This window comes from Eumetopias jubatus, unplaced genomic scaffold (genome assembly GCF_037043125.1).
Source record: "Eumetopias jubatus isolate StellerSeaLion01/CBP00866 unplaced genomic scaffold, mEumJub1_p1.0 scaffold_2, whole genome shotgun sequence".
Classification (NCBI taxonomy): Eukaryota; Metazoa; Chordata; class Mammalia; order Carnivora; family Otariidae; genus Eumetopias; species Eumetopias jubatus.
The window spans coordinates 200,578,824-200,601,135 of NW_028274808.1; the positions used below are offsets into that span (position 1 = coordinate 200,578,824).

Here is a 22,312-nt window from a genome sequence, read left to right on the forward strand (position 1 = left end):
GGCACACTGACCGGCCCTGCATGGTGGCCCCAGTGCCTGTGCCGAGCAGCCGGTCCCTGAGGTCACGCGGCCAGCCACAGCAGGGTCCACAGAGGGATCGGAGACCTGGCCAGAACGGATGTGGGGGCCGAGGGAGAGGGTGACCTGATGGTGGTGGGGAGAATGGGGAGTTTGGTCTTGGACGAGTTGGGGGGTGTTGGAAGTCAGGATGGAGAGCGTGGGGCCAGAGTATCCCCGCGGGCGCGTGGAACCCAAGCTATGCTTGCCCAGAGCAGCCTTGGGCTTGGGCATGAGACGCGGGAACACTCAGCCAGCTTCCCCTAGGCTCGTCGGAGACCCGCTTGCCTGGTGTGTGGCTCCCCAGATCCACAGGCCCTGTCACACTCCCCTCGGCTGGGGAGGCCTGGCCTGCTGTTCCCACACAGCCTGTGCTGTTACACAGCTGTTGCTACTTTAGTTCACCAAGTCCCTGGGCCCAGGACTCTTGCCCGACCGCCCCAGGACAATGGGACCAAGTCAGGTGCTGGGTTCTTGGGCTGAGGCCTTGCTCTTCAGTCCCATGGGGATGGAATGTGCCCACGACTAGCCCATAACGCCCCAGCTCTGGGTCAGTATCCCTGGAACATACCCCACTCTGCCCGCCCTGGGCCTCTCCCCAACCCCACTCCAGACGTACTTCTTGGCCATGTATCTGTGTGGCTGGTGCATCACAGCCCTGCCTCTGCCCCTTGCAGAGGGGAGTATATAGAATGAGTTGTGGACGAAGGCATGAAACCCCCTGGGACCCACCTGGCCCAGGAGGAGGGCTGTTCTGAGCGGTTCTGATGAATTCTGCGTGCGGATTCCCAGCTCTGCCCTTCTGCCGCCACCCCACCATCTGAGGAAGTGAACGGGGCCGAAGCCTCAGGCATGGAGGCCGCAGGCTGCCGAAGGGGCAGCGTGGCTCAGCTGGAAGACAATGAACAGGACCCAGACGCGTCCTTTGGAGAAAGCTGACGGGTTTGCGTTAGAGGTTGACTCCTCGCCTCTATCAAGTAGAGTGTGACTGCGATTATCGTTATTTGGGATTTTAATATGGTGTAAAGAGGGTGTATGAGAGCCAAGCTGCCAAGGCGGGCTGTGCACGCACATCAACCTGGAAACCTAACCACGTTCACCAAACTTCCCGTTACTTTCTGGTTAGGGTTGGCCAGAGTCTCGGGAGCCCTGGACGCCAGGAGGCGGGAGGGAGGAGGGCGGGAAGTGCGGGGGGGGGGGGTAGGTCAGGAGCAGATGAGGGCCTCCGCGGCGCGGGGCCAGGCCGGCAGCAGGAGCGGCCAGCGGCGGGCCCCCTCCCCCTCCCCCGCTGTCCCGGGGCCCCGGGGCACAAATGCGTGCGGTCACAGCCGCGGGCCGGAGAGGCTCGAGGCCGGCCCGCACCACTCGGCCCTCCAGGGTGCAGCGCCCCGCACCACCTGCGCTCCGCGAGTGGAAGGGACCCTGGCGCCCGCCTGCGGTGGCGACCCCGCGGCGGCCCTGCAAGACGACGGCCCGCGGTTCCTCGGGACCAACCCGCACTCCGCGCCCGCCGGCCGGAAGAGGAAGCAGGCCGTCGTCCACACTTCCGGGGCGGGGCGGGGGCGTGGTCGGCGTGCGCCCCGCCCCTGGCAGCGGGCCGGGCCGTCCATTCCGCATCCGTCCATCTGTCCGTGTGTCCGTGTCCGTCCGTCCAACCCGAGCGCGCGGCCGCGGCAAGTGCAGGGCGGGGCTGCTCCCGCGCCCAGTGCGCGCCCCACCGCCCCGCCAGGATGCGGACCGGGGCGGGGCGGGGTCCCGGGTGGGGGCCAGGTCTGGGATTCCGGGCGAGCCGGGGGGGGGGGGGTTGCGGAGATCGGGGGGCCGAGGTCCCGGGGCGGGCGGAGGCCGGGGTCCGGGGTCCGGGGCGGGGATCGTGTTCGGGCCGCAGGGACGCCGCCGGGGCCTCAGTTTCCCCGCCCGCTCCTCACGAGGACGTGGGGTGGCCGCGTGGGGTGGGATGGTGCCCGGGGCCGCGATGCCCCCATCCGGCCCCTGGCGACGGTTGGCATCAGTGGCTGCGGTTTCTTGGCGCAACCCCGCAGCCGGAGTTTCCTGCACCCGGGGTCGGGGGGAGGGCGCAGAGGGACCCCTGTGTAGGGTAGGCATCCGGCGCTCGGGTACCCAGAGGCGGCCTCATGCAGACCTGCCACACTCTCAGCCAGGCGGGATCATGGGCTGGGGAGCCGGAGGGAGCTGCACCCCGCGCCCACCCATCCGCCAACAGACGGCGCAGGAGACGCGCGTGATCACTGTGGTCTTCCTCGGCCTCCTGCTGGACCTCCTGGCCTTCACTCTGCTCCTGCCCCTGCTGCCAGGGCTGCTGGAGAGCCACGGCCGTGCCCACGTGAGCCCGCCCCCATGTCCCTGTCCAGAGGCGCCCTGACTCCCCCCAGATGGCTGCCCACGCCCCCCACCCTTGTCACACTTCCGCGTTCCTCAGGACCCCCTCTATGGCTCGTGGCAGCGAGGTGTGGACTGGTTTGCCGCAGCGATCAGGATGCCGGCCGAGAAGAGGTACAACAGTGTCCTGTTCGGAGGTATGGCCGCCGGCCCCATGCCGGGCCCCTGTGACCGGGTCTGGACTCGTCAACCCCAGCCCTTGTCCCCGCCTTCCTGCTCCTGGGCGCTGTCTGCCCCTCTCCAAGTGCAGCGTCCACTGGTGGTCAGGGCGCCTCAGCCGGAGGCCCAGGGCTGGGGAGTGCAGCACCCACCCGGCGCGATCAGACCCTTGGGGACAGACTGAGTCGTGGTGACCAAAACCTCTGTCTCCTCCAGGTCTGATTGGCTCGGTCTTCTCCTTCCTGCAGTTCCTCTTGGCACCGCTCACGGGGGCGGTCTCGGACTGTCTGGGGAGGCGCCCGGTGATGCTGCTGTCCCTGGTACGGGGCTCCCGAGGCGAGGGAATGTGTGGTTTCCTCTCGCCCGCCCGGCAGCCCTCTGGGGGGGAAGGGGGTTGGCTGTGAGCCCCTCATTGTCCCCGGGGTGGGGTGCTTGAGGGGGTGGTGGCTCCCGTGGCCCAGCCAGGCTTTCCCAGAGCTGCCCCTGCCACCTGTGTGGACATCGGGAACACAAGTAGACCTTGATGCTCCAGAACAGGGCCAGGCCCCAAGGGTGTTACCTGGGTTTGTCGGCCCAACTCTGGGCCCCTCGTGGCCTCAGGTGACCATACCTGCCCTGTGGACCCCACCCCGAGGCAGGCAGGTCTGGCCACCTCGTACGCTGTGTGGGCTGCTTCGAGGAGTTTCGCAGCCTTCCTGGCCTCCAGGGTGATTGGGGGCATCAGCAAGGGGAACGTCAGCCTCTCCACCGCCATCATAGCTGACCTGGGCTCACCTTCCGCCCGCGGCCGAGGCATGGTGCGTGCAGGCGATGGGGGATGAGCGGCTGCGGATTCCTTGCCTGGGGTCTTCCTGCCTGGCTCAGGCGGTCTTCTCCCCAGGCAGTCATCGGGGTGGCCTTCTCCCTGGGCTTCACCCTGGGCCCCATGCTGGGTGCCTCCCTGCCCGCGGAGACGGTACCCTGGCTCGCCCTGCTCTTCGCTGCCTCCGACCTGCTGTTTATTTTCTGCTTCCTGCCGGAGACCCTGCCCCCAGAGAAGCGGGTAAGGGGGGGCACCCGGGAAGAAACCAATGAGAGGTCCTGGGGCTGGGGGCTCAGTTCTGTGGGCGTGCGGGGATGCCAGGGGAGGCTGGACTGCCCTCTCCTGGTGCCCCGGCCTCTAGGGCCTGGCAGGGGAACTGGAGGCCAGGGCAGGTTCAGGTCATGCCCCTCCCCAGCTGCCTGGCAGGCCCCTCCAGTCCTGCCCCCGCCCCAGGCACCCTCCATCGCCCCCGGGTTTCGAGCCACTGCGGATCTGCTCAGCCCCCTGGCCTTGCTCCGTTTCTCGGCCGTGGCCCGCACCCAGGATCCACCTGCTGGAGACAGTAAGGAGCCACTCCCCTCTTGAGGATGGGACCGTGGCTTCTTCCAGCTGCCCAGGCCTCCCCCAGCTATCGTCAGCCCCTTCCCCACTGCTCCCCAGGACTTGGGAGCCTTCGCCGCCTGGGCCTGGTGTATTTCCTCTACCTCTTCCTGTTCTCGGGCCTGGAGTACACCCTGAGCTTCCTTGCCCACCAGCGCTTCCAGTTCAGCAGGTAGGCCCCTTGCAGAACCTGGCCTGACCCCCCTCCCCAGGTTCAGGGCTGACTCCCACGCTGGCACGGCAGACCGTGGAGAACCGGCCGTCACCCTGGCTCCCTGGCTTGGCCACGGGGAGCAGGGGCGAGGCACTCACAGCTTCCCCCGCTCCCAGCCTGCAGCAAGGAAAGATGTTTTTCTTCATCGGCCTCACCATGGCCACCGTGCAAGGTGCCTACGCGCGGAGGATCAGCCCTGGCAGGGAGATTGCAGCTGTGAAGCGGGTATGGGGCTCCCCCTGGGAAGCGGGGGGTAAAGGGGGCAGGCTGTGTCCTGAGCCCTGCCGGCAACAGCAGGGGTGGGTCCTGAGCTCCGCTGTGCGCCCCCCGCAGGCCATCTTGCTGCTCGTGCCCGCCTTCGTCCTCATCGGCTGGGGGCTCACGCTGCCTGTGCTGGGCTTGGGGTTGCTGCTGTACTCCTTCGGTGAGTGGGTCCTCCCAGGGCCAGGGTGGGCGCGGCAGGGAGCCAGGAATCCGGGGTCACAGCCCTCCCTGGTGTCTCCCACCAGCTGCCGCGGTCGTGGTGCCCTGCCTGTCCTCTGTGGTTGCCAACTATGGTGAGATGCCTTTCCGTTGCTGGAGGTCCTCCAGGTGGGAGGAGGCCTGCAGGCACCTGATGGCCTCCTCCTCCCCTTCTCCCCCCAAGGCTCACCAGGGCAGAAGGGCACAATCATGGGCACCCTGCGGAGCCTGGGCGCCCTGGCCAGGGCGGTGGGACCCATGGTGGCTGCCTCAGGTGAGGGCCCCAGGGTGGCCAGGCCAGGCCTGGGGGCTACTGGCCTACAGCAGGGGGCGCGCCGCTGCTGCCATCCTGGGGCCAAGGGGCGGCAAGGACGGGGTGGGCCCGCGCCACCGCTCAGGCTCTCTCTCCACAGTGTACTGGCTGGCGGGGGCCAGGATCTGCTTCACCGTGTGCTCCGGCCTCTTCCTGCTCCCCTTCCTGCTCCTGTGGAATCTGAGGCCTCCAGCCCACGCGGTCAAGGCCGAGTAGCCGAGCCAGCCCCGCCTCGAGCTGGGGGGGGAGGGGGGAGGAGGCCTGGGCCTGGGCCTGCCCCCCCCCCAGGCCCAGCCCAGGACGGCTCACGGCCTGCAGCCCCAGAGGGCCCAAGACACTCCCGGCCCCTCCCTAGGTGTGGACGGCCCTGTGAGGCTGGGGGCAGTGACTCCAAACCCTTCCAGGCTTTCTGTTGGCTTCTGTGACACACGGTGTCAGCCAGGCCTCTGAATGACAAAATAAAGCAGCTATTTTATATCCAGTGCCTCTCTGCAGTACACCGCTGTGCCTCGCCACCCCCCACCCCCCGGCGCCAGAAGCAGCAACTTAAGCTGAAGGCTCTTAGAGCTGCACTGAGCAGAAGTGTCCCAGGCTCTTCCCGAGCCGGCTGCCATTCTGCACAAGGCTGAGGACAGAACGTGGACGCAGGGCCCTCCAGGCTGTGCCCTGCACCCTGGCCGACCAGGGAGGAGAGGCCCCTGTGCCACGTTCTCCCCATCACACGTCCCGCCCCAGCCTGTGGCTAAAGGGTCCTCCCCAGTGCAAAGCAACAGTGTGTGATCAAGAAATAAAGCACTTGGGGGGCGGCTGGGGGGCTCCGTTGGTTGGGAGTCCGACTCCTGATTTCAGCTCCGGCCATGATCTCAGGGTCACGGGATCTGCCCCTTTTGTGGGGCTCTGCGCTAGGGGGCGGGCGGAGGCTGCTAGAGATTCTCTCTCCCTTTGCCCCTCCACCCCCCCACACGCCCACACTGTCTCTCAAATAAATCTTAAAAAAAAAAAACTTGGGGATCTCTTTGGGATCCGAGGAGCAAACGAAAGGAACTGAAGTGTAAAACTGCTTCCCAAGTTTAGACAAGGAAACTGCTTAAAGAATTTTATTTGTGAGTAAAACATGTTACAGTGAAGGACGCAGGACCCATCCTCCCAAGCCTGTGTCCATATATACGACTAAACTTCATGTTGTGATACAAAGAGTTAAAATAAACTACAAAAGTGAAATGAAAGTCATTGCGTACGTGGGACAAAAGGAAGGGCTAGTGTCGGTGGTTAACTGGAGGACAGGGCGAGGGCGGAGAACCCGAACACCACCGCGGCGACAAAACGATACGCTGGAGAAAGCAAGTCTCCAGAAGCTCGAAGCAGCTGTCAGCGCCATGCAGCCAGCCTCAGGTCCTGCTTGGGGTCAGGAGTGTGGGACCCCGGCCCGGCTCTGGCACCAGGTCCACCAGGAACCCCTCCCCGCTTTCCGGGGAGGAGGCGAGCCGGCACCTAGCCAGGCCGGCACCGGGCAGCCCCTGGAATGGGTCCCCCACTAGTTCCTGCTAAGCAGCTGCACGTGATTTTTCAGGAATCTCAATGAAAATTTATGATGTCCCACAAGGAGAGCCAGGCCTGGCTCCACAAAGGACTAGTGTGAGAAGTTAGGGAGGGACCGCTGCGTGCCCTTCTACCTTGAGTTATCTTTTACCAAAACCAGGCATCTTTCAGGCTGAGTTAAAAAAGGCAACCCTTTCCCAGTTCCAGTGACCTACACTCTACTGTGCTGTGCAGAGGCAGAGCGAGAAAACTAAAGCAAGAAGTGGCCTGTTCCTGTTCATGGTCAAAAATGGAGGGTGAATTGCAAACCTGCTAAAGGAAAATTCTAGAAAGGACTCTTCCCCCTCTTAATGTATCTTCTCTATGACAGGAATCTGGAGACCCCAGTAAGAATGTGGGGGCCTCTGAACCCCGTTTCTGGGCTCAGGGCCATCAGACCATGCACAGGGCACGTGGGGTGTACACAGGCCCCTCTGCTGCTGGGTCCCTGGCTCTCACAGGCCGTCAGGGTGCCCGGGGCCGCCGGCGGGCACAGGAGTACTCGCCCAGGACTGAGGTTCTGTAACTACAACCCAAGTGAGATCGCGGAGCAGGTAATGCCAGCAGGAAGCTCCAAGTCTGATTCAGTCACCTGAGACGTGGGGGTGAAGGGGAGCCTAGCAGACACACAGCATGGGGGACTGCACCACAGGAGGAGAGGGAGGGCAAGGCCAGAGCCACCAGGGCGTCCCACTGTCCGGCCAGAACCAGGACGGCCCGCCCCCGGGGGAGCGCGCCTGCAGGGTGCTAGTCCAGGCAGGGCGGGCAGATGCAGCGGGGCCGCGGAAACGTGTCTCCCCCAGCCCCCGAGGCTGAGGCCCCTGCGCGCGCACACGAGGTTAGCACCGGTCTACGTGGGGGTTTGGTCACACCGTGAGGGGAGCTTTAGCTATGAGGAGGGATGGGCTTTTTGCATTCCATGACACAGGAAGACAGGACACGAGACACAACCGGGGGCGGTCTGGTGGCTTCGGTGTGTGAGGGACGGGCCTTCAGGAGTCGCTCCTCTTCTTGCTCTTCTTCAGAAAGGAGGGGGTGCGGAATTTCTTCTTCTTCTTGGAAGGGGACTTGCCCGGAGACCCATCGCTGCCAGGGTCCACGGCAGCCCCCTCCTCGGCAGCTGGGGGGGTGGCTTCTTCCAGCGCCTGGGCGGAGGCTGGCTCGGGGCTGGCCGCCACAGGGGACCTGGCGGGGCTGGGAGGCTCGTGAGCTTCCCCGAGCCCCTCCTCCCCCTCCTCCTCCTCCTCCAGTGTGGGGAAGCCGAGCGCTTCTGAAGGCTCATCAGGGGACAGGTCGGGGAGAGTCGGCTTAAAGGTGGCAGCATCACTGTCCTCTCCGGAGGTGGGCTCCTGCGGCAGGTCTGGTGGGCAGGGGACGAGAGACAGGGCTGAAGAGCAGCCACCGGACCTGAGCGGGGCGCCCCGAGAGAGGCAGCTCCCCGCACCAAGATGGCTGCGGGGCTGGGCTCTAGGGGCTTTTAGCGACACGAAAACAAGAAACTTTAAACCAGGTCTACTCTACTTTAAGGCTGGATATGGCTCAGGATACAAAATGGAGACGCAACCTCGCCGGGGGTTGGGGATGGGGGGTTCAGCTCCTCCTCGTGGACAGTGTGCTGACAGACCCAGACGCGGTCCTGGGACCTCGGGCCCCAGTCAGAGAGCTGGGCGAGCTGACGGCACTGCACTAGGACCATGTTCCACGTTTAACACTCCCAATAGGAGTTTGTTCTAGAACCCTAAGGGCACATATTAGTAGTATTTAGGCCTAAATTTGGGTCCACAACACCTGGTCTCCCCCAAGAAGAAAACCATGGAAAACCGTGGTTAACTCCCAGACCCCATGGGCACTATCAACATCAAACAAAATAAAGCCATTGTAGGCTGGAGAATGAAGGAAAAGAACAGAACTGTAAGGTAAGGGACAGGGGCAAAAACCAGGCCAGCTTCAGCATTCAAACATGGGAACATGAAAGGGCAAAAGGTAACTCGCTGTAGAGAACACAGCCCGAGAGTGGGTGTCCGGGGAAGGTCCCATCATCAGATCTCTATGCGGACTCTGACCGGGGGGAAACCAGTTTTGTAGAGTTTTATAACATCCTACAGAGTTACAAGCGACTTGCTGCTTAGGCAACACTAAACCATTTAGTACAGAGAAGCCAAGCCCCGCGTCAGGGGGGACTCGGAGCTGAGTGTGGGTGAGGTGCGGCCGCGGGAGGCTCCGGGCCCCAAACGCTTAGCACTTCGGCTCTGGGAGGCTGGGGCTGCCCCGGCTGGCCCCTGGGCCACCTTCAGTCCTGGGACAATTAAATGTCCTTACTCAGGGGGACAGGAGGAAGTTAGCGTTCACCCTGCAGAGCATGCAGAGGTGGCCTGTGGGTGCCTCTGGGGAACTTTACCATGTGACCAAATACCACATTAAAAACAGCACCAGTCTCCTGCCCCATCCCCAATTAGGCTTAAGCGCTCAGCTTAAGCCAAGATCCCAACAGAAGCCACTGGCATGCAGCACGAGGCAAAATCCTCCCCCTGCCTGAACCTAGTCTGGTGTGTGTCTGATGCCGCCGAGCAATCACAAGCTGAGCAGGACCACGTGACGGCTCTGGAACTCCCGAGACCCACAGGGCCCTGAGCAGCACCGCCTCGGTCCCCGGGGGTTCCCACCTAGCTCTCCAACCACGGAGTCCCTGCCAAGATGCCACTGCCTGGGTGGGAGGAACTGAGTACAAAAAAAGCGGAGCGGGGGGGGGGGGGGGGGACTCTATTTTTATTTTGAATAAACAGAGAACAGAACTCAGTAAGCAACAAAGAAGCAGGAGAATGAGGCAAAGCACAGGGACCACTGGTTAAACGGCAGAGGGCCAGACGCGGGCGGTACTTACTATGGTAACAGGTACTCTTTAGCACATCCAACTCCTGTTTGTAACGCAGCCACAGGAAGAGAAAAGCACAGGGAGAGAATCTAGGCATTCAGTCACAGCCACTGGGTTATAGAAGGAGAATGGCTGAGCCATTCTTGGGGACAAACGGGGGGAGGAAGGCGAGCCACAGGCTCCCCACAGGCACGGGAAGCACGACATGTAGGACCAAGGGACAGACACGCAGTGGGTGGTCTGAGAGGCCAGTGGAGGCCAGCACGCTGCATGGACTGACTACTACGGCAGGTCACACGAGGTCCTGCAGCCCAGACACAACAGAAGACGTTTCCAGAGGGGTGATCTGGACACAGTAAGGTTTGAGAAATGCATAAGCAGTAGGCAAAATTGACATCATAAACGAAGGTGGGATCCGATCCCCCAAGTCTGCCCTCCCACCTTGTCCTGATGTCTCACTACCAAATCTGTTGCCTCGAGTGACCCAGGACAGAACCAAAACAGGAGCAAGAAAGGCGGGCCAGTTCAGAACCATGTGTCGTGCTGGCTTCCACGCAAATGCTCGCTCCTTCACCACTGTCCGTTCAGCTACTGACACCCGGTGCTCTCCCTCCACTCGACAGGACACAAAATCCACCTCTCATGGTGGACACCAGACCACAGAAGGCCATGCACCCTCCCACAGCGGGGCAGCCACACGCTCACGTCCACCCCAGAGCTCACCTTCCTCAAGCTTGACGGGGGTGCTGGGGGGGGTGTGCGGGGCAGCAGGGGGCTCTGGAGGACTCTTTTCTTTCTGTTCTCTGGTCTCGTCCAGATTCTCTGCAGATGGGCAGAAAGTGAGAGGGTCACAGTAAAGAGCTTCAGACATCGTGAGCCTTCACCCTCCTCAAAGGCAGGCAGGCCCTCCTGCCCTGTCCATCTGGCTGCCTTGAGGGGGACGGCTGAAGCTTCTTTCTCGGGTACATCGAAGAGACCAGGAGGGCTCATGGCCACGTTGTCTTCATCTCTCCAAGGGGACAAAGAAGGCCGATTGTGACTGGTGTGGATCTGAATCTCAAAGATTCAACCAACTCTGGATACAAAATTGATTTCCATTCTTATTCCAGATTGAATCTGCCAGAGCCAACACTGTGACACATGGTGACTGGTGACCCCCGGGGTGTCCCCACCTGTGTTCCAGTGAGGAGCCCCCCCCCACGGCCGAGCCAAGCAGCCCAGGGTCCCAGGCACCCTCACCCTAGTCGCCACCTCAAGGATGTCACATGAGCACTGCACTAGTTTTCATTGTTTTATGCAGAATGTTTTCTACCAATAATTTAAACCTGATAATTATAATATTTTTATTTTCTGAAATAAAATATGCTGATAAGGATCAGAGAAAAAACTGCAGGTACTAGGACCCAGGATCCAGAAAATTCCAAGGCTACTTCTCATTTAGGGAAATATGCATACCAATGTTAATCCTAATTCCTTAACTCTCCTCTCATTTAAACTTTTTATATTAACAGCTTGGTATCACTAGGTCTCATATTTTGAACAAATAGCTATAACTGGCAAGGCCTTGATCTCCTAGAGATACCAGCCTACCTTCCTGAAGCCAGAGGTCTATGAACAAAGGCCTTTCCATCTCCCAGGAGCTCCCTCAACCACGAAAGGTGCCCGAGCCCCACGGTTTGCTTCCTTCCTCCTGCGGCAACTGCTGCTGTGCAGCATCCCCCATGCCGACGGCCAGCCCCGGGCAGGGGTCTCCTGGCAGCACCCATGGCTGGCACTCCCGCTGCAGACAGGCCAGTGATCACAGAGCACGGTCACAATTGCCCCATCCACTCAACGGCTGAAACATCCCTCCTCATGGAGCCTCACGAGGAGGGAGACCCCTGTGTGTCTTGTGCTCTGACGCAAAGACCATTTTCTTGTAATCCAGATTCCCCAGACACTGGGAGGACCCGAAGGGCAGACACACACGTGTGTGCGCTCTGGAACCGGGATTCGCCCACAGGGCCAAGAGCTCAGGCCCACAGGCCACCCTGAGGCAGGGACTTACGGCGACAGCACAAAGCTCTCTGCGGGGCTGCGCACACCATTCAAGGGAGACGATGAGAAGCAGAACTCGATATGACAGAAACACCAGGCTCACTCTGATTCGATGTGTGCAAGGTCTTAATCCTAATGCACAGCTAACAGAAAGTGACGAGCAGTGATGCTGGAACGCTCACTGAAAACAATTCAGCAATAGTTTTCGGTACAACTTGTATTTCAACAGCATCTACATAATGCGTTAGTTGGTCTAAAACAAGGCCAAGAAATACCTAAATTGGGGCAAATCAGAGGTTATATGAGGAGCAATACATAATTCCCTGGACGATCCTCCACAGCCCCAGGGCTATGGAACACTGTGGGACTTCCACTCCAAAGGCTGATTCCCGGGGAGCAAGCTGGGGAAGACGTGTGGTCCCTACTTAGGATCGGAGGCTTCGGTACAAAGACCAGGGTTGGAACTTACGGCCCTGAGGACGCAGCATGAGCCTCCTGGTTGAGGGGGTGTCTGTGCCCAGGGCATTCCTGGTAAACAACCAAGGGTGCTCAGGGAGAGTGCGCCTTCACGGCAGAAGCAGGGGGAGGCTGACTTCTCATGTTAGTTCTCAAAATTCTTGGACCTACTTTTCAAAACCTAGAGTTTGAAACCAACTCCTCTGTGAGGTTCTGGCTCTTAGTCACCGATTCTCATTGTTGGAAAATCGTCCCATTGTGTTTTACAAAAATATGACCTCCTGGGTCAGTGAGTCAGTTACCAAGAGGAACGGGCTGCACCCGCACGTGGCCACTCTTCACTCGGGACGCCAGAGCGGTCGACACGCTGGCACACGGGCCTGCAATCACGGCCTGCCAAGGAAGACCCTCAGCGTTTGTGCGGAAAGACAGCAGCCCGGCTCTCGGACACAGTCTCCCACATAGCCAGCCTGCAGGTGCCTCCCAAGCCGACCGTTCACAAGTGTGTTTTCCCTTCTAATCCTCTGGAACTAGGAAATGTGCACGGAAGAACGTTCAGATCTTAACCAAACAGAAGGCTGATCTTTCATACAAGTGACTGTCCTCATCACCCCCAGTCACCACTTGGGCACAAAGGAACTCGCAGCGCGCCTTCTCTCACTTCAGGCACCCCCCATGCTGAGCGTGCCAACATGCCCAGGACCCGCGCACACTTACCTTCGGGGCCCTTCTGCTTCCGCTCCACCTCCCGGCGGTACTCCTCCAGCTCTCTGTCGGTGAGCGTGTTGAAGGGGTTGGGGCCTGTGGTGCTCACAATGACGTGGGGCTGGTACTCCTTCTCAATGATGGCCTTGGAAGCTGTCACCAGCTCCCCCTGCACACAAAAAGGGAGGCCCAGTCTGCAGGAGCCCCGCCCGCAGGGACTCTCCCCCCTCCCGGGCAAGGTTGCAGGAAGGGCAGGGTGGGTGGATTTCCCGGAGCGCACAGACAACCCTGAGACTTGGCCTGAGCCTCACCCTGGGCCCTGAGGTTGAGGCTGAGCTGCAGCCTCCAGTGTTTGGAGACAGAGAAACAAAATTTTGAAGCTACAAAACAAATGTAACAGGAGAAAAAAATCCTAGGAAAGTCCTTCAGGTTTCAGGTGCATGGAGGGCACAGAGCACCTCAGGGAGAATGCGGTCTCCTTCCTGGCAGGGATGGAAGAGCCAACTCTTTAAGTCAATTGCCCTCTTCACGACATCAGAAAACATCCAGGATTCCAAATCAGGGAAAGTATGCTCGGAGATTTGCTTACTTTCTAAGTTCACAGATTAAGTTCTGTTCTTTTAACTATGTGTTTAGTTTATAACTAGCTCCTGGAACTTATCCCAAAACACTTGAGAAATTTTAAGAAGTCCCAAAATACCAGTATTTGTCTGAGAAATTTGGAAAACCAAGGAACATGTAGGAAAGAAAGAGAAAGCAAGCAAGCAGAGCACAAAGGTGGATGGCAGTCAGCACCCAGTCTGTAAAGGGAGGCAGTCCCATGCCAGGGGATCACTGGGGTGGGGAGGCAGCCTGGAGGGAGGGAGCCGGCGGGGGGAGGCAGCTCTGGGGTGTGTGAAGTGATGTCCAGCCTACACTCACCTGCCCCAGCACAGCTCTGTGCCCCACTGCCCAGCGTGGTTGGCCCCCAAATGCCCTGGGTTCATTTTCTGGGAAAGTTAACCAGAACACACGCACATGCCCATTACTTAATGGGAGTTTCCAAAAACCATCACAGGAGAATCCAAAATTCTGATGCTAGGCCTGATATGTCCATACTCTCCTGAGTAAGGGGCGAACACCAGAGAGAGACCGTGCCCAAGCAATGTGCACGAGAGATGGAGCCAGACTGAGTGCTGGGGAAATTCAGCTCACCTGGGCCACCTGTTGCCCTGGCAAAGGCTGGAGAACCTGGGCTGAGGGGCTGCTGTCCAGCAAGCTGGGTATGGAGAGTCCAGAGCACTCCATGATCAATCAGGGATGCAGAGCCGGGGAAGAAAAGCAAAGGACCTGCTGGAATTGGCCCCCTTTGCTCAGAGAGCCTCAAGATTCAAGACGACCTGGATGGTCAAGGCGGGGGGTGGGGCCCTCTTTCTGACCAATGCTGACCCAAGGTCAAGTGGCCTTTCGCTCAGAAGCAGCCCTGTCTCCCCAGAGCAGGGGACTGAATCCCTGCCTGCCACTCACTACTCGTTGACACCTATTCCTGTGCATGGGCCTGGGTTTTGCCTTGAGAGGAGCCTGCTGGGCCGACAACAGCTGAGACCCAGCTGCACGTTTCCCTAAATCTACGGCAACGTGGCCAGTTGCATTTGCATCCTGGTATCACTGCTGAGAAAATGAGGTGACATGAGGTTTGAGAGAAATGTTTCAATTCACTTAAATCCAAAGTTCAAATCAAGGGGTGAATAAAATATCAAGAATCACCTGCCACAGAGGCACCCGTGGACCAGCAAGGCCCTTCCCGCCCTGAGACACCTGACCCTCAAGGCGCAGTGGGGTTGCCTCCCTCCTCCAAATTCTCAATGGCAAGCAGTTACCAAGACCCGGGCTCTGAACAGACTGAGGGGACAGAGGGAGCCTGTTATCTGCAGGGAAGGAAAAGGAGCAAGGCCTGGGATGCAGAGGGAACAGGTCTCCTGTGGAGCAGCCTGGGCTGAGAAACCAGGATATGACGTGGCTGCTCTCGCCAGCAGGCCACGGGGAGGCTCTTGCCGCTTCCCTCACTTCTAGCCACAGAGCAGGGGCTCCAAGCAAACCAAATGCCCAGAAACTGCTTCTGCACTTGGCTGAGGCAGCTGGCGAGCTACGCAAACATGGCTAGCGACCCGATCTCTCCGAGCATCAGGCTTCCCATCCATAAACCCCACTCAGATTTGAATTTACGTTCTCAGTGCCGGGCCACACACTTCTGGGTGCTCAACACCAAATGCACCATGGAAGTGTGCAAGGTGGGCCCAGGCCCCTCCCGTTTCTACCATGCACCAACAAGTGTGGGAGGGCCACAGCCCATGTGCACAGAGGTGCACAGAGAACAGGGGCTCACGGTGTCCAGACCCAGCAGCACAGTTCTCGGCTGCACTGGGCCACCTTCAGCATAAACCTGTCCGCCCTGACGTCTAACAGCTCGATTCACTAGTAATGAAGTCCAGAAGGCGCCAGATTGCCCCAAGCTACATGCTGGCAGGCACAGTGCTGGAGCCAAGAGAGCCTTCAGCAGAGCTCAGGATTCCTTTCGGAACCAGAGCACTGGGGTGTGGCTGACAGCTCGCCGCTCCTTCTTCTGTCAGAAGATAACATGCTCTGAGTGAACGGCCATCACAAGGGAGGGAGAGATGGAAGCAAAGGAAAGTCCTTCCCAAAAGCTCCAACTTCCTAGGCCCCAAACACACATTCCTCAGATTCTCAAACGGAAAAATTGTCTACACACCTGCCTCACTGGAAAGAGGACATTTTTGGGACATTTAACAAAGTCCTTTTCACTGGTTCAAAGAGAAAATGACACTGCTGGCCAGCAGCGCCCATCTTGTAGAAGGAGCAACACAGTCTGCGTTTCGAGCTCCACACAAAAGCCGTAAGGACACCTTTGGTCAAGGGCACGGGTGGAATCATGTTCTCAACAGAGAAATGAACTAAGCTTAATTGGTGGAAAAAAGACCAAGAGTGCAAATGTGAGCACCAGAAGGAGGGTTGGTGGAGAAAACACAAGCTGGGTCCAGAATCCAGGTGCAGGGACACCAGCATCTCAGCCGGGCTGGGCGCACTTTCCTGGGCTAACTCCCGCCCAGACGCACCACTCACAGAGCTTGGTGCTCAGACTGTGGGGAGGACACCAGGATCACCCGGAACCCCGTTCGCACCGACTCTGACCGCCGGGCCCGGGGAACACAGGTGACGGGGCACACACCCAAGTCTGACACTGCTGCAGCAAACCCGGGACCTGCCGAAACAGCCCCCTTTCAATGCAGCCCGCCTTCCAGCAAGCCCTGACAGGGTGCAAGCAGAGACCGCGACGTGCGACGCCGCACCAGAGGGACCGCGAGCAGGGACTGCTCCAACCGGCTCTGCCCACGGAGCCACAGGGCGGCAGCCACGGGTGGACTCCGCACAGGAAGCCCCGGGCTCGTGGACTTGGCATACCTTCACACATCTGAGAAAAAAATGAGGAACTCACAAGATCACAACAGCTTCCAGCCCAAAGGACTGAGACGCAAAACAAGTACATCTTTCTCCTTTGCTCTGAGGAGCTCCTCCAAGAATGGCAGCTGCAAGTACATTCTAACGATAAGGAAAACGGGACTCGCGGAATTAATATGTAAGTATGCAAAACAGAGTTAATGGTGGGGACTCCACACAAGAATATACAGTCTTTGCTACAGATCTGCTTCTTTCTGGCAACTGGAACATCGCTAACATGATACTTGCCTTTTAGTGGAGGCATATGAATTGAAAGAAACACCCCTCAAATTTCCTTTGAATGCAGGGTGAACGTGACTAAGACTCGAAATGTGCAGGCAGCTGCAGTCCACCCTTGGCCCCAAGGAGTGCAGCCTGAACGCTCACTGAAGTTCTCCTTCCACCACGTCAGGTACGCATGTACACAGATGACAACCCTGGGCTTCAAATTTGCACGCCTTTTTCCCCCGTGAAACACTTGGAAAAATTATCCAGTATTTTTTAAGGGAAAAACGAAATATATTTCAGCAACAATAAAAAACGGTCTGATTGACTTCCCCCTCCTCTTGAAATGATGTCTTTCAATCATACACCCTCCAGCTGCCACGTCCACGGCACGTGCGGTCACAGCTGAGCGAGCACAGGCAGGAGACTGCACAAGAGAGCCACCGCTGGCCACGGTCTGCCCACATGAGCCTTTGGCAAGCGGCATCTTGTAAAAGGCAAATAACACCCAAAAGCATGCACCAACCAAAGTCATGTGCAGAACTTCGGAAATGCGCCACGTCATTAAGATGGGCCCGCTCTCCGCAGCCTCGTGGAATAACGACAGTTGTGAAAATAGCCTCATACCAAATGTCTTCATGAAAGAACAGGCAGAACAGAACCCCTGCGCAATCCCACAGATAACTCAGAGACAGGTTTAAAGCTACTTCGGTAACTAAGACGGTGCCCAGCGAGAGCAGTGAGGGACGGGGAAGGTGAAGAGCAGCGTGTGATGAGAGGCAGCTGGGGACAGGGCAGTGAGTACCTTTCTAAAAGACAGAGATCTAGCAGGACTAAAGGTCTGCTCTGTAAGCTCGAGCCCTTCGATTGTTTCCGTACAGTCAGAGAGGGGTGCATCCTGCAACAGTAAACTGAGTCATCAGAGCCCACCAGGCCCAGCTTTGAAACATCAACAGAGAGCACAGGACAGAGCCAGCCCAGGGCATGCAGCAGAGACAGCCGGCCACGTGAAAGCAGAGGTGATGGCGGGGCCAGGTGGGAGCACAGACCACGCAAGCGGGGCCACGGCTGGCCCAAATCGGAAAACGGTCACCTACCCTGCTGTCATGTTTAAAACATTAGGTGGCAACTTCATTTCAGAGATAACTACTTACACGATTATCTTCCATGTGCCACAAAGTACAGTCCTTTTCCAGAAAAGCGTGTAAATGTGGAGACCACATTTACAGGTACCCTCTGTAAGCACTTTACCCCAAGCAGCACTTTACTGCAGACAGCAATATACCCAAGAACAAAAAGTCCATTAAACCCACCCTCTTCTAGCGTTTTCCCCAGTATACTGATAAAACCAGGGCACATCCCGGTCCCCAAGCAGGCAGTGTGTGTGCCACCGTCACACGGGCATGCATCGCATGGAGCAGGGCTGGGGGGGGCGGCGGGGGGGGAACACGGCCCTCAGGCATGCTTATGCTAAATCTACAACCTCAGGAAAAGTGGCAGGGTTATTTCTTATCGTGAGGATTTTTCACGGAGATAACTGGTTGCCTAGAACACTTACCTCACAGAGTCATTCTCTCCCAAGACACAATTATGTGAAGTGGACAGTCATTAGAGCCACTATCCACTAACACCAGACATTCCGAGCTCTCACCTGGACGAGGCTCCTGTCCATCATTACGCCACACAAAACCTGGGACTGGGGGCCAGCCGTCTTAATGTCCTGTAAGTTCTGCTCCCGGATCTGAGGACACAAGAAGGAGAAACACACATCAACAGTACAGAGAAGGTCGGCTGTAACTTGGGGTCACTCTGTGCATGGGGGGCCCCAGAGCCCCACCCAAGCCACACTTCTGCTCCACCACACCCCTCACGGCCCCGCATGGCCCCAGTACCTGCCTGACAGGGCCAGGCCAGCTTGTCTAAGGGGGGGGGGGGGGGGGGCGGAGCCATTCCTGGCTTTCTGCACCTTCTAGAGGGCTGTGGTAAGCACAGATCTCTCACCACACTCGTTAAGTGGAGGGGAATATCCCCCATGTGCCCATCGTACAGTGACACTGTGAACACGGGGGGAGCCCACGTTCTGACACAGCAAATGTTCACAGTTCAGCGAACGGACGCTGAAGTGCAGGGGCGAAGGCTGTTCTCGCCGGAAACAGGCTCTCCAGCTTCCAGTTCTGCCCGGCTCTGTGAGCAAGCGTCAGTTCGAGAACCACGGTGCCCCGGACGTGTGCTGCTCACACAGAGCACTCGTTAGCGCGACAGCGGAAGCGGTGGAAAAGACGTGGCCTCGGCTACAAGAGCGGTGGTGGCAGAAGCCCTCCGCCGGCCGCGTGCGCTCCGCACCGTGTCCCACCCGTCGCCACCTCCGCCCGCAACAGCTTCCATGGGGGGCTGATGGCCGCTGATACGCACCTTGTTCCTCATCTCCTGGACCTCTTTGGGGTTAGTGTTCAACGGAACAAACAGGTTAGGGACAGCAGAGGTGGAGGTTCTATGTCCATCCTCTTTAGTCCACTGCAAATATCAAGAACAGTTGAAAAGTCAGAATGAGGACAACGGTATGTGACACCACAGCATCCAATCTGTCCACCGTGTCTCACACCTGGTCATGCATGAACATCACAGAGAATGAACCAATGACCACACCTCCTGTCACCGCAGCAGGGGGATCGGGGCAGGGCATGTGCAAATAGGAACCCAAGTCGTGACTGGTACACGCCGTCCAGAACGCCCCGCGGAAGGCTCGGGCACGGCACAGGCTGACGACCGAGCTCTGCTCCGTGACCCCGTGGACCAGCGGGGGGGGGGGGGGGAACGGACCCTTCAGAGCACATTGGTTCACCGCCCTGAGAGTCATCAACGCCAAAGCCGCTGGAAGCATGAGATGGCAGGGTCATGAAAAGCGATGTGATGTCGCCACCCAGGTGAAGGGAAGGACCGCACCGTGAGGCAGGAGTGGGCATCACCAAAGTTTGGCCCGGAAATAAACCACAGCACGAGACTGCGCTGCCGGCATAGCTCGTTCAACCCCAGAATATCACCGTGCAGACGCGTGCACGGCGGCCGCCCCGCGGAGAGTTTGGTGATGTCGACTATTTTATATAACTTAATACTTCAGAGTGTTAAAAAATATCCCAAACAAACGTGAAGCGCTTCATGAGCTCCTGTCAGAAGGCTGTTTTAGTCACCAGTGCGTGTAGCATCGGCACACCGCGCCTCTCACATGCGGGTTTTTTGGATCTCCAACCAATACGAGGATTTTCATCCGATTCTAATTCTTCGGCATGGGTGGGCGCTGAACAGTAGAACAAGGCCAGCAACGTTATGCCTTGCAGACTACTTTCAGGAGGCAGTCGGGGAGCCATAAACCGTAAGGCTTTAAAGAAAGCAACACAACTGGCAAACGCGTAGCCGCCGTGAAGGGGAGTGGGGGATGGGCAGGAGCTGTGAGGTACTCACTGATGGTTATCTTCTCAGATAAAAATAACTCCAGCTTTTTATTAAAAATAGGTTTTAGTCAAAACATTAACCCAATAAGCTCAGAAGCTTGAACACGTCTGAAACTTAAGAACAGTGACTGTGAGTTCACATACCAACCTGGGAGCACCGCCCGGAGTGGGCACTACTCCGCAACGGTGAAGACCCGCACCCCACCGCCGGGCGAGGTCGCCCCGTCCCCGTCCCCGCGCACGTACACTGACTGCGCCACCTCACGGGACTGCACGTCTTTGCAAGCCAACAGCAAGTCAAGCTCACAGCTGCCCCCACACGGGTGCTTTGGAAAACCTCATCACAGCCGCTCAGCGCTATGTATTTATATCAGCAGCGGAAAGTTGGTTTTTAGGCCTACTCCCCTTAACAAAGTAAAATAAATAAAAACGAATCAAATGAAACTGGAAAAGAAAAACAAAACGAGGGAGCGGGAGAGAGGGAGGGTGAAGGAGAGAGGAGAGACGGGCTCGAACGCTGAGCCGCGCCACGTTCACGCGGAGTCTCTGCCCACGTGACCCATCTGTTCAGGAGCTCAGAGGCTCTCTCACCAGAGCCACCTGGGGAAGACAGAGCTGTGTTCTTTGGAATAAATCTATAAAGTAAAAACACTGTTATTAGGGGAACAGGAGGCCCCGCCTGCTTACTTGGGGCCCACTGTTTTAGGCCCTCTGACCTAACGTCACGTGGCCTCCTACAGAACGAGTCATGCAGAGAGGAGTCTGCCCCAGCCCCCGGCTTTTCACGAGACCCCCGCGCAGGGGCCTCCCTACTCTGTGGCTCGGGAGCCGCTGGACTGTCCGTGGCCAGCTGGGGGGTAGGGGGGCAGCGGAGTGAAGACCGGTCCCCACAGGGCGTGAGCACCGGGACAGCAAGTATCTCTCAGGGAAGTGCTTGTCGCTCCTGGCACAAAGCACACCCGCAGGGTCTGTCGCGGGTGCCTGCAGATGGCCTGCGCTGCACTCGGGTCATGCCACACCCAGCAGGAGTCACAAGACTCACCACTATGGCCGTCTACTCACATGCAACAGTCCATGCACAAGGTAGCTGGCTGAGAGCATTCGGAGGCTTTGGGACAGCAAGCAGGGCACGAGGCTAACGAGAAAGGACGAGGTCAGCTGAGAAAATACCCGTGAGACAGAGGGAAAACTGCTTAAGAAAACACGGAAGACGTGAAAGCACAGACTGCAGTGACTTCGAGAAACCGCTGGAGATTACAACACTAGGATCACAGCTCAAGAAATTTTACGATTCCTTAAATACAATTTGAATTAAATGGCAGCTCCAACTTATGGGTTAACACACGTAAGTTACTTAGTATCTCTGCAGAGTTAGGCGATGCTGGAGTTACTGAAGACATACAACAGATCTTAAGCAGTTTCAAGCAGACAGATTTACTTGAATTACAGCTGATGCATAAAGCAGATTCAGGTTCAGGCTAAAGAAGGTTAATGAGGAAGGTTTGCTTTCAATCCGGGTCAGAGGGGCTGGATTCCCAAAGCCTCCGAAGCCCCAGCTACCCAACTTGCTCTACGTCATCTAACTATGAACAGTAAGGTAGGCACAGACCAAGCAGTTGGTAATACAGCTTGGCACGCAGACACCGGACGAGAGAGACTGCAGCAAAGGTTTCACGCGATCGTGTGTAACGTTCGTCCACACCTTAGTCTTCGACTTGGGGCTGCTTCCATTCTGCCCCTCCTCAGAAGCATCGTCACCCCGGCCAGAGCTCAGCCATCTTGTCTTCTCCCGCTGCTGCTTCTGAACACTGTGTCTGAGAGGGGAGCAAGTGCCCGGGTCCCCGTCACCAGCGAAGGAGTAACCTGTGACATTCGCAGGAGCCTCCACATCGCTGTGTTTTTTAGATTTCTCTCTCAGAGCAGGGTATCGGTAAGGGTAGCCAGTTCTGTAACCCTAGGGGCCAAAGAGACGGAAAGACAGTCACCATTCCAGATCTCGACACACTGTCACTTTGGAAAACTGTGTGGAAACCCCCAGAAAAGCTGGGCGCGCGCATACCCGACCCCTAGCTGCATGCCAGCAGAGACGCAAGGATGGTCACTAAAACTCTGAAAGCAGCACTGTTCCTAAAGGCCCAGGTCAGAAAGAGCCAGCAACACCTGAGCGGGCCAAGTGAGGAACCCCACACAATGGACTAGGGTCCCGGAACCAGAGCATATACTCCAGGACCAGGGGTTACATCTGGGTGGATCTCACAAATATGATGCTGAGTCAAAGAAACCAAATGGGAAAGAACACACTGTATTATTCTACTCATAAAAAGGACAAAAGAGGTAAAACCAATGTTTGCTGTAGAAGATAGGACAGTGGTCACCTCTGGGATGGGGTAAGTGCCTGAAAGGGGTACAGGGGGTCCTGAGGTGCTGCTGGGGTGTTTTGTTTGTTTTAAAGTAGGCTCCAGGGGCGCCTGCTTCTCCCTCTCCCACT

At 58.1% G+C, this 22,312-nt stretch overlaps 2 protein-coding genes across 7 annotated transcripts in view; one reads left to right on the top strand and one right to left on the bottom strand.

Moving 5' to 3' along the window:
• The first annotated feature begins 1,648 nt into the window (after nt 1–1,648).
• On the top strand, nt 1,649–5,488 carry SLC75A1 (solute carrier family 75 member 1). 4 transcript variants are annotated; one of them, XM_088021251.1, is made up of 13 exons: nt 1,649–1,730; nt 2,220–2,401; nt 2,498–2,594; nt 2,833–2,936; nt 3,255–3,413; nt 3,501–3,658; nt 3,834–3,980; nt 4,079–4,190; nt 4,349–4,457; nt 4,566–4,656; nt 4,742–4,789; nt 4,879–4,968; nt 5,108–5,488. In XM_088021251.1, exons 2-13 carry the CDS (start codon nt 2,228–2,230, stop codon nt 5,430–5,432), a joined length of 1,614 nt encoding a protein of 537 aa, XP_087877377.1. In that variant the 5' UTR covers nt 1,649–1,730; nt 2,220–2,227; the 3' UTR covers nt 5,433–5,488. The 4 variants fall into 4 exon arrangements, with proteins under 4 accessions (XP_087877377.1, XP_027943753.2, XP_027943734.2 ...); XM_028087952.2 differs by having other exon boundaries at nt 3,497–3,658; nt 3,872–3,980; nt 5,108–5,303; XM_028087933.2 differs by lacking the exon at nt 4,879–4,968.
• A 1,989-nt stretch (nt 5,489–7,477) lies between these two features.
• ADD1 (adducin 1) overlaps nt 7,478–22,312 on the bottom strand; it is a 91,500-nt gene continuing 76,665 nt past the window's right edge. The window contains exons 9-15 of one of the 3 annotated variants that reach the window (XM_088021250.1): nt 21,527–21,778; nt 18,788–18,889; nt 18,027–18,116; nt 17,181–17,273; nt 12,668–12,824; nt 10,181–10,279; nt 7,478–7,945 (exon numbers count right to left, since the gene is read on the bottom strand). In XM_088021250.1, coding sequence (XP_087877376.1) covers nt 7,578–7,945; nt 10,181–10,279; nt 12,668–12,824; nt 17,181–17,273; nt 18,027–18,116; nt 18,788–18,889; nt 21,527–21,778 — 1,161 coding nt within the window. In that variant the 3' untranslated portion in view covers nt 7,478–7,577. The other 2 variants (XM_088021248.1, XM_088021249.1) reach the window with 2 other exon arrangements.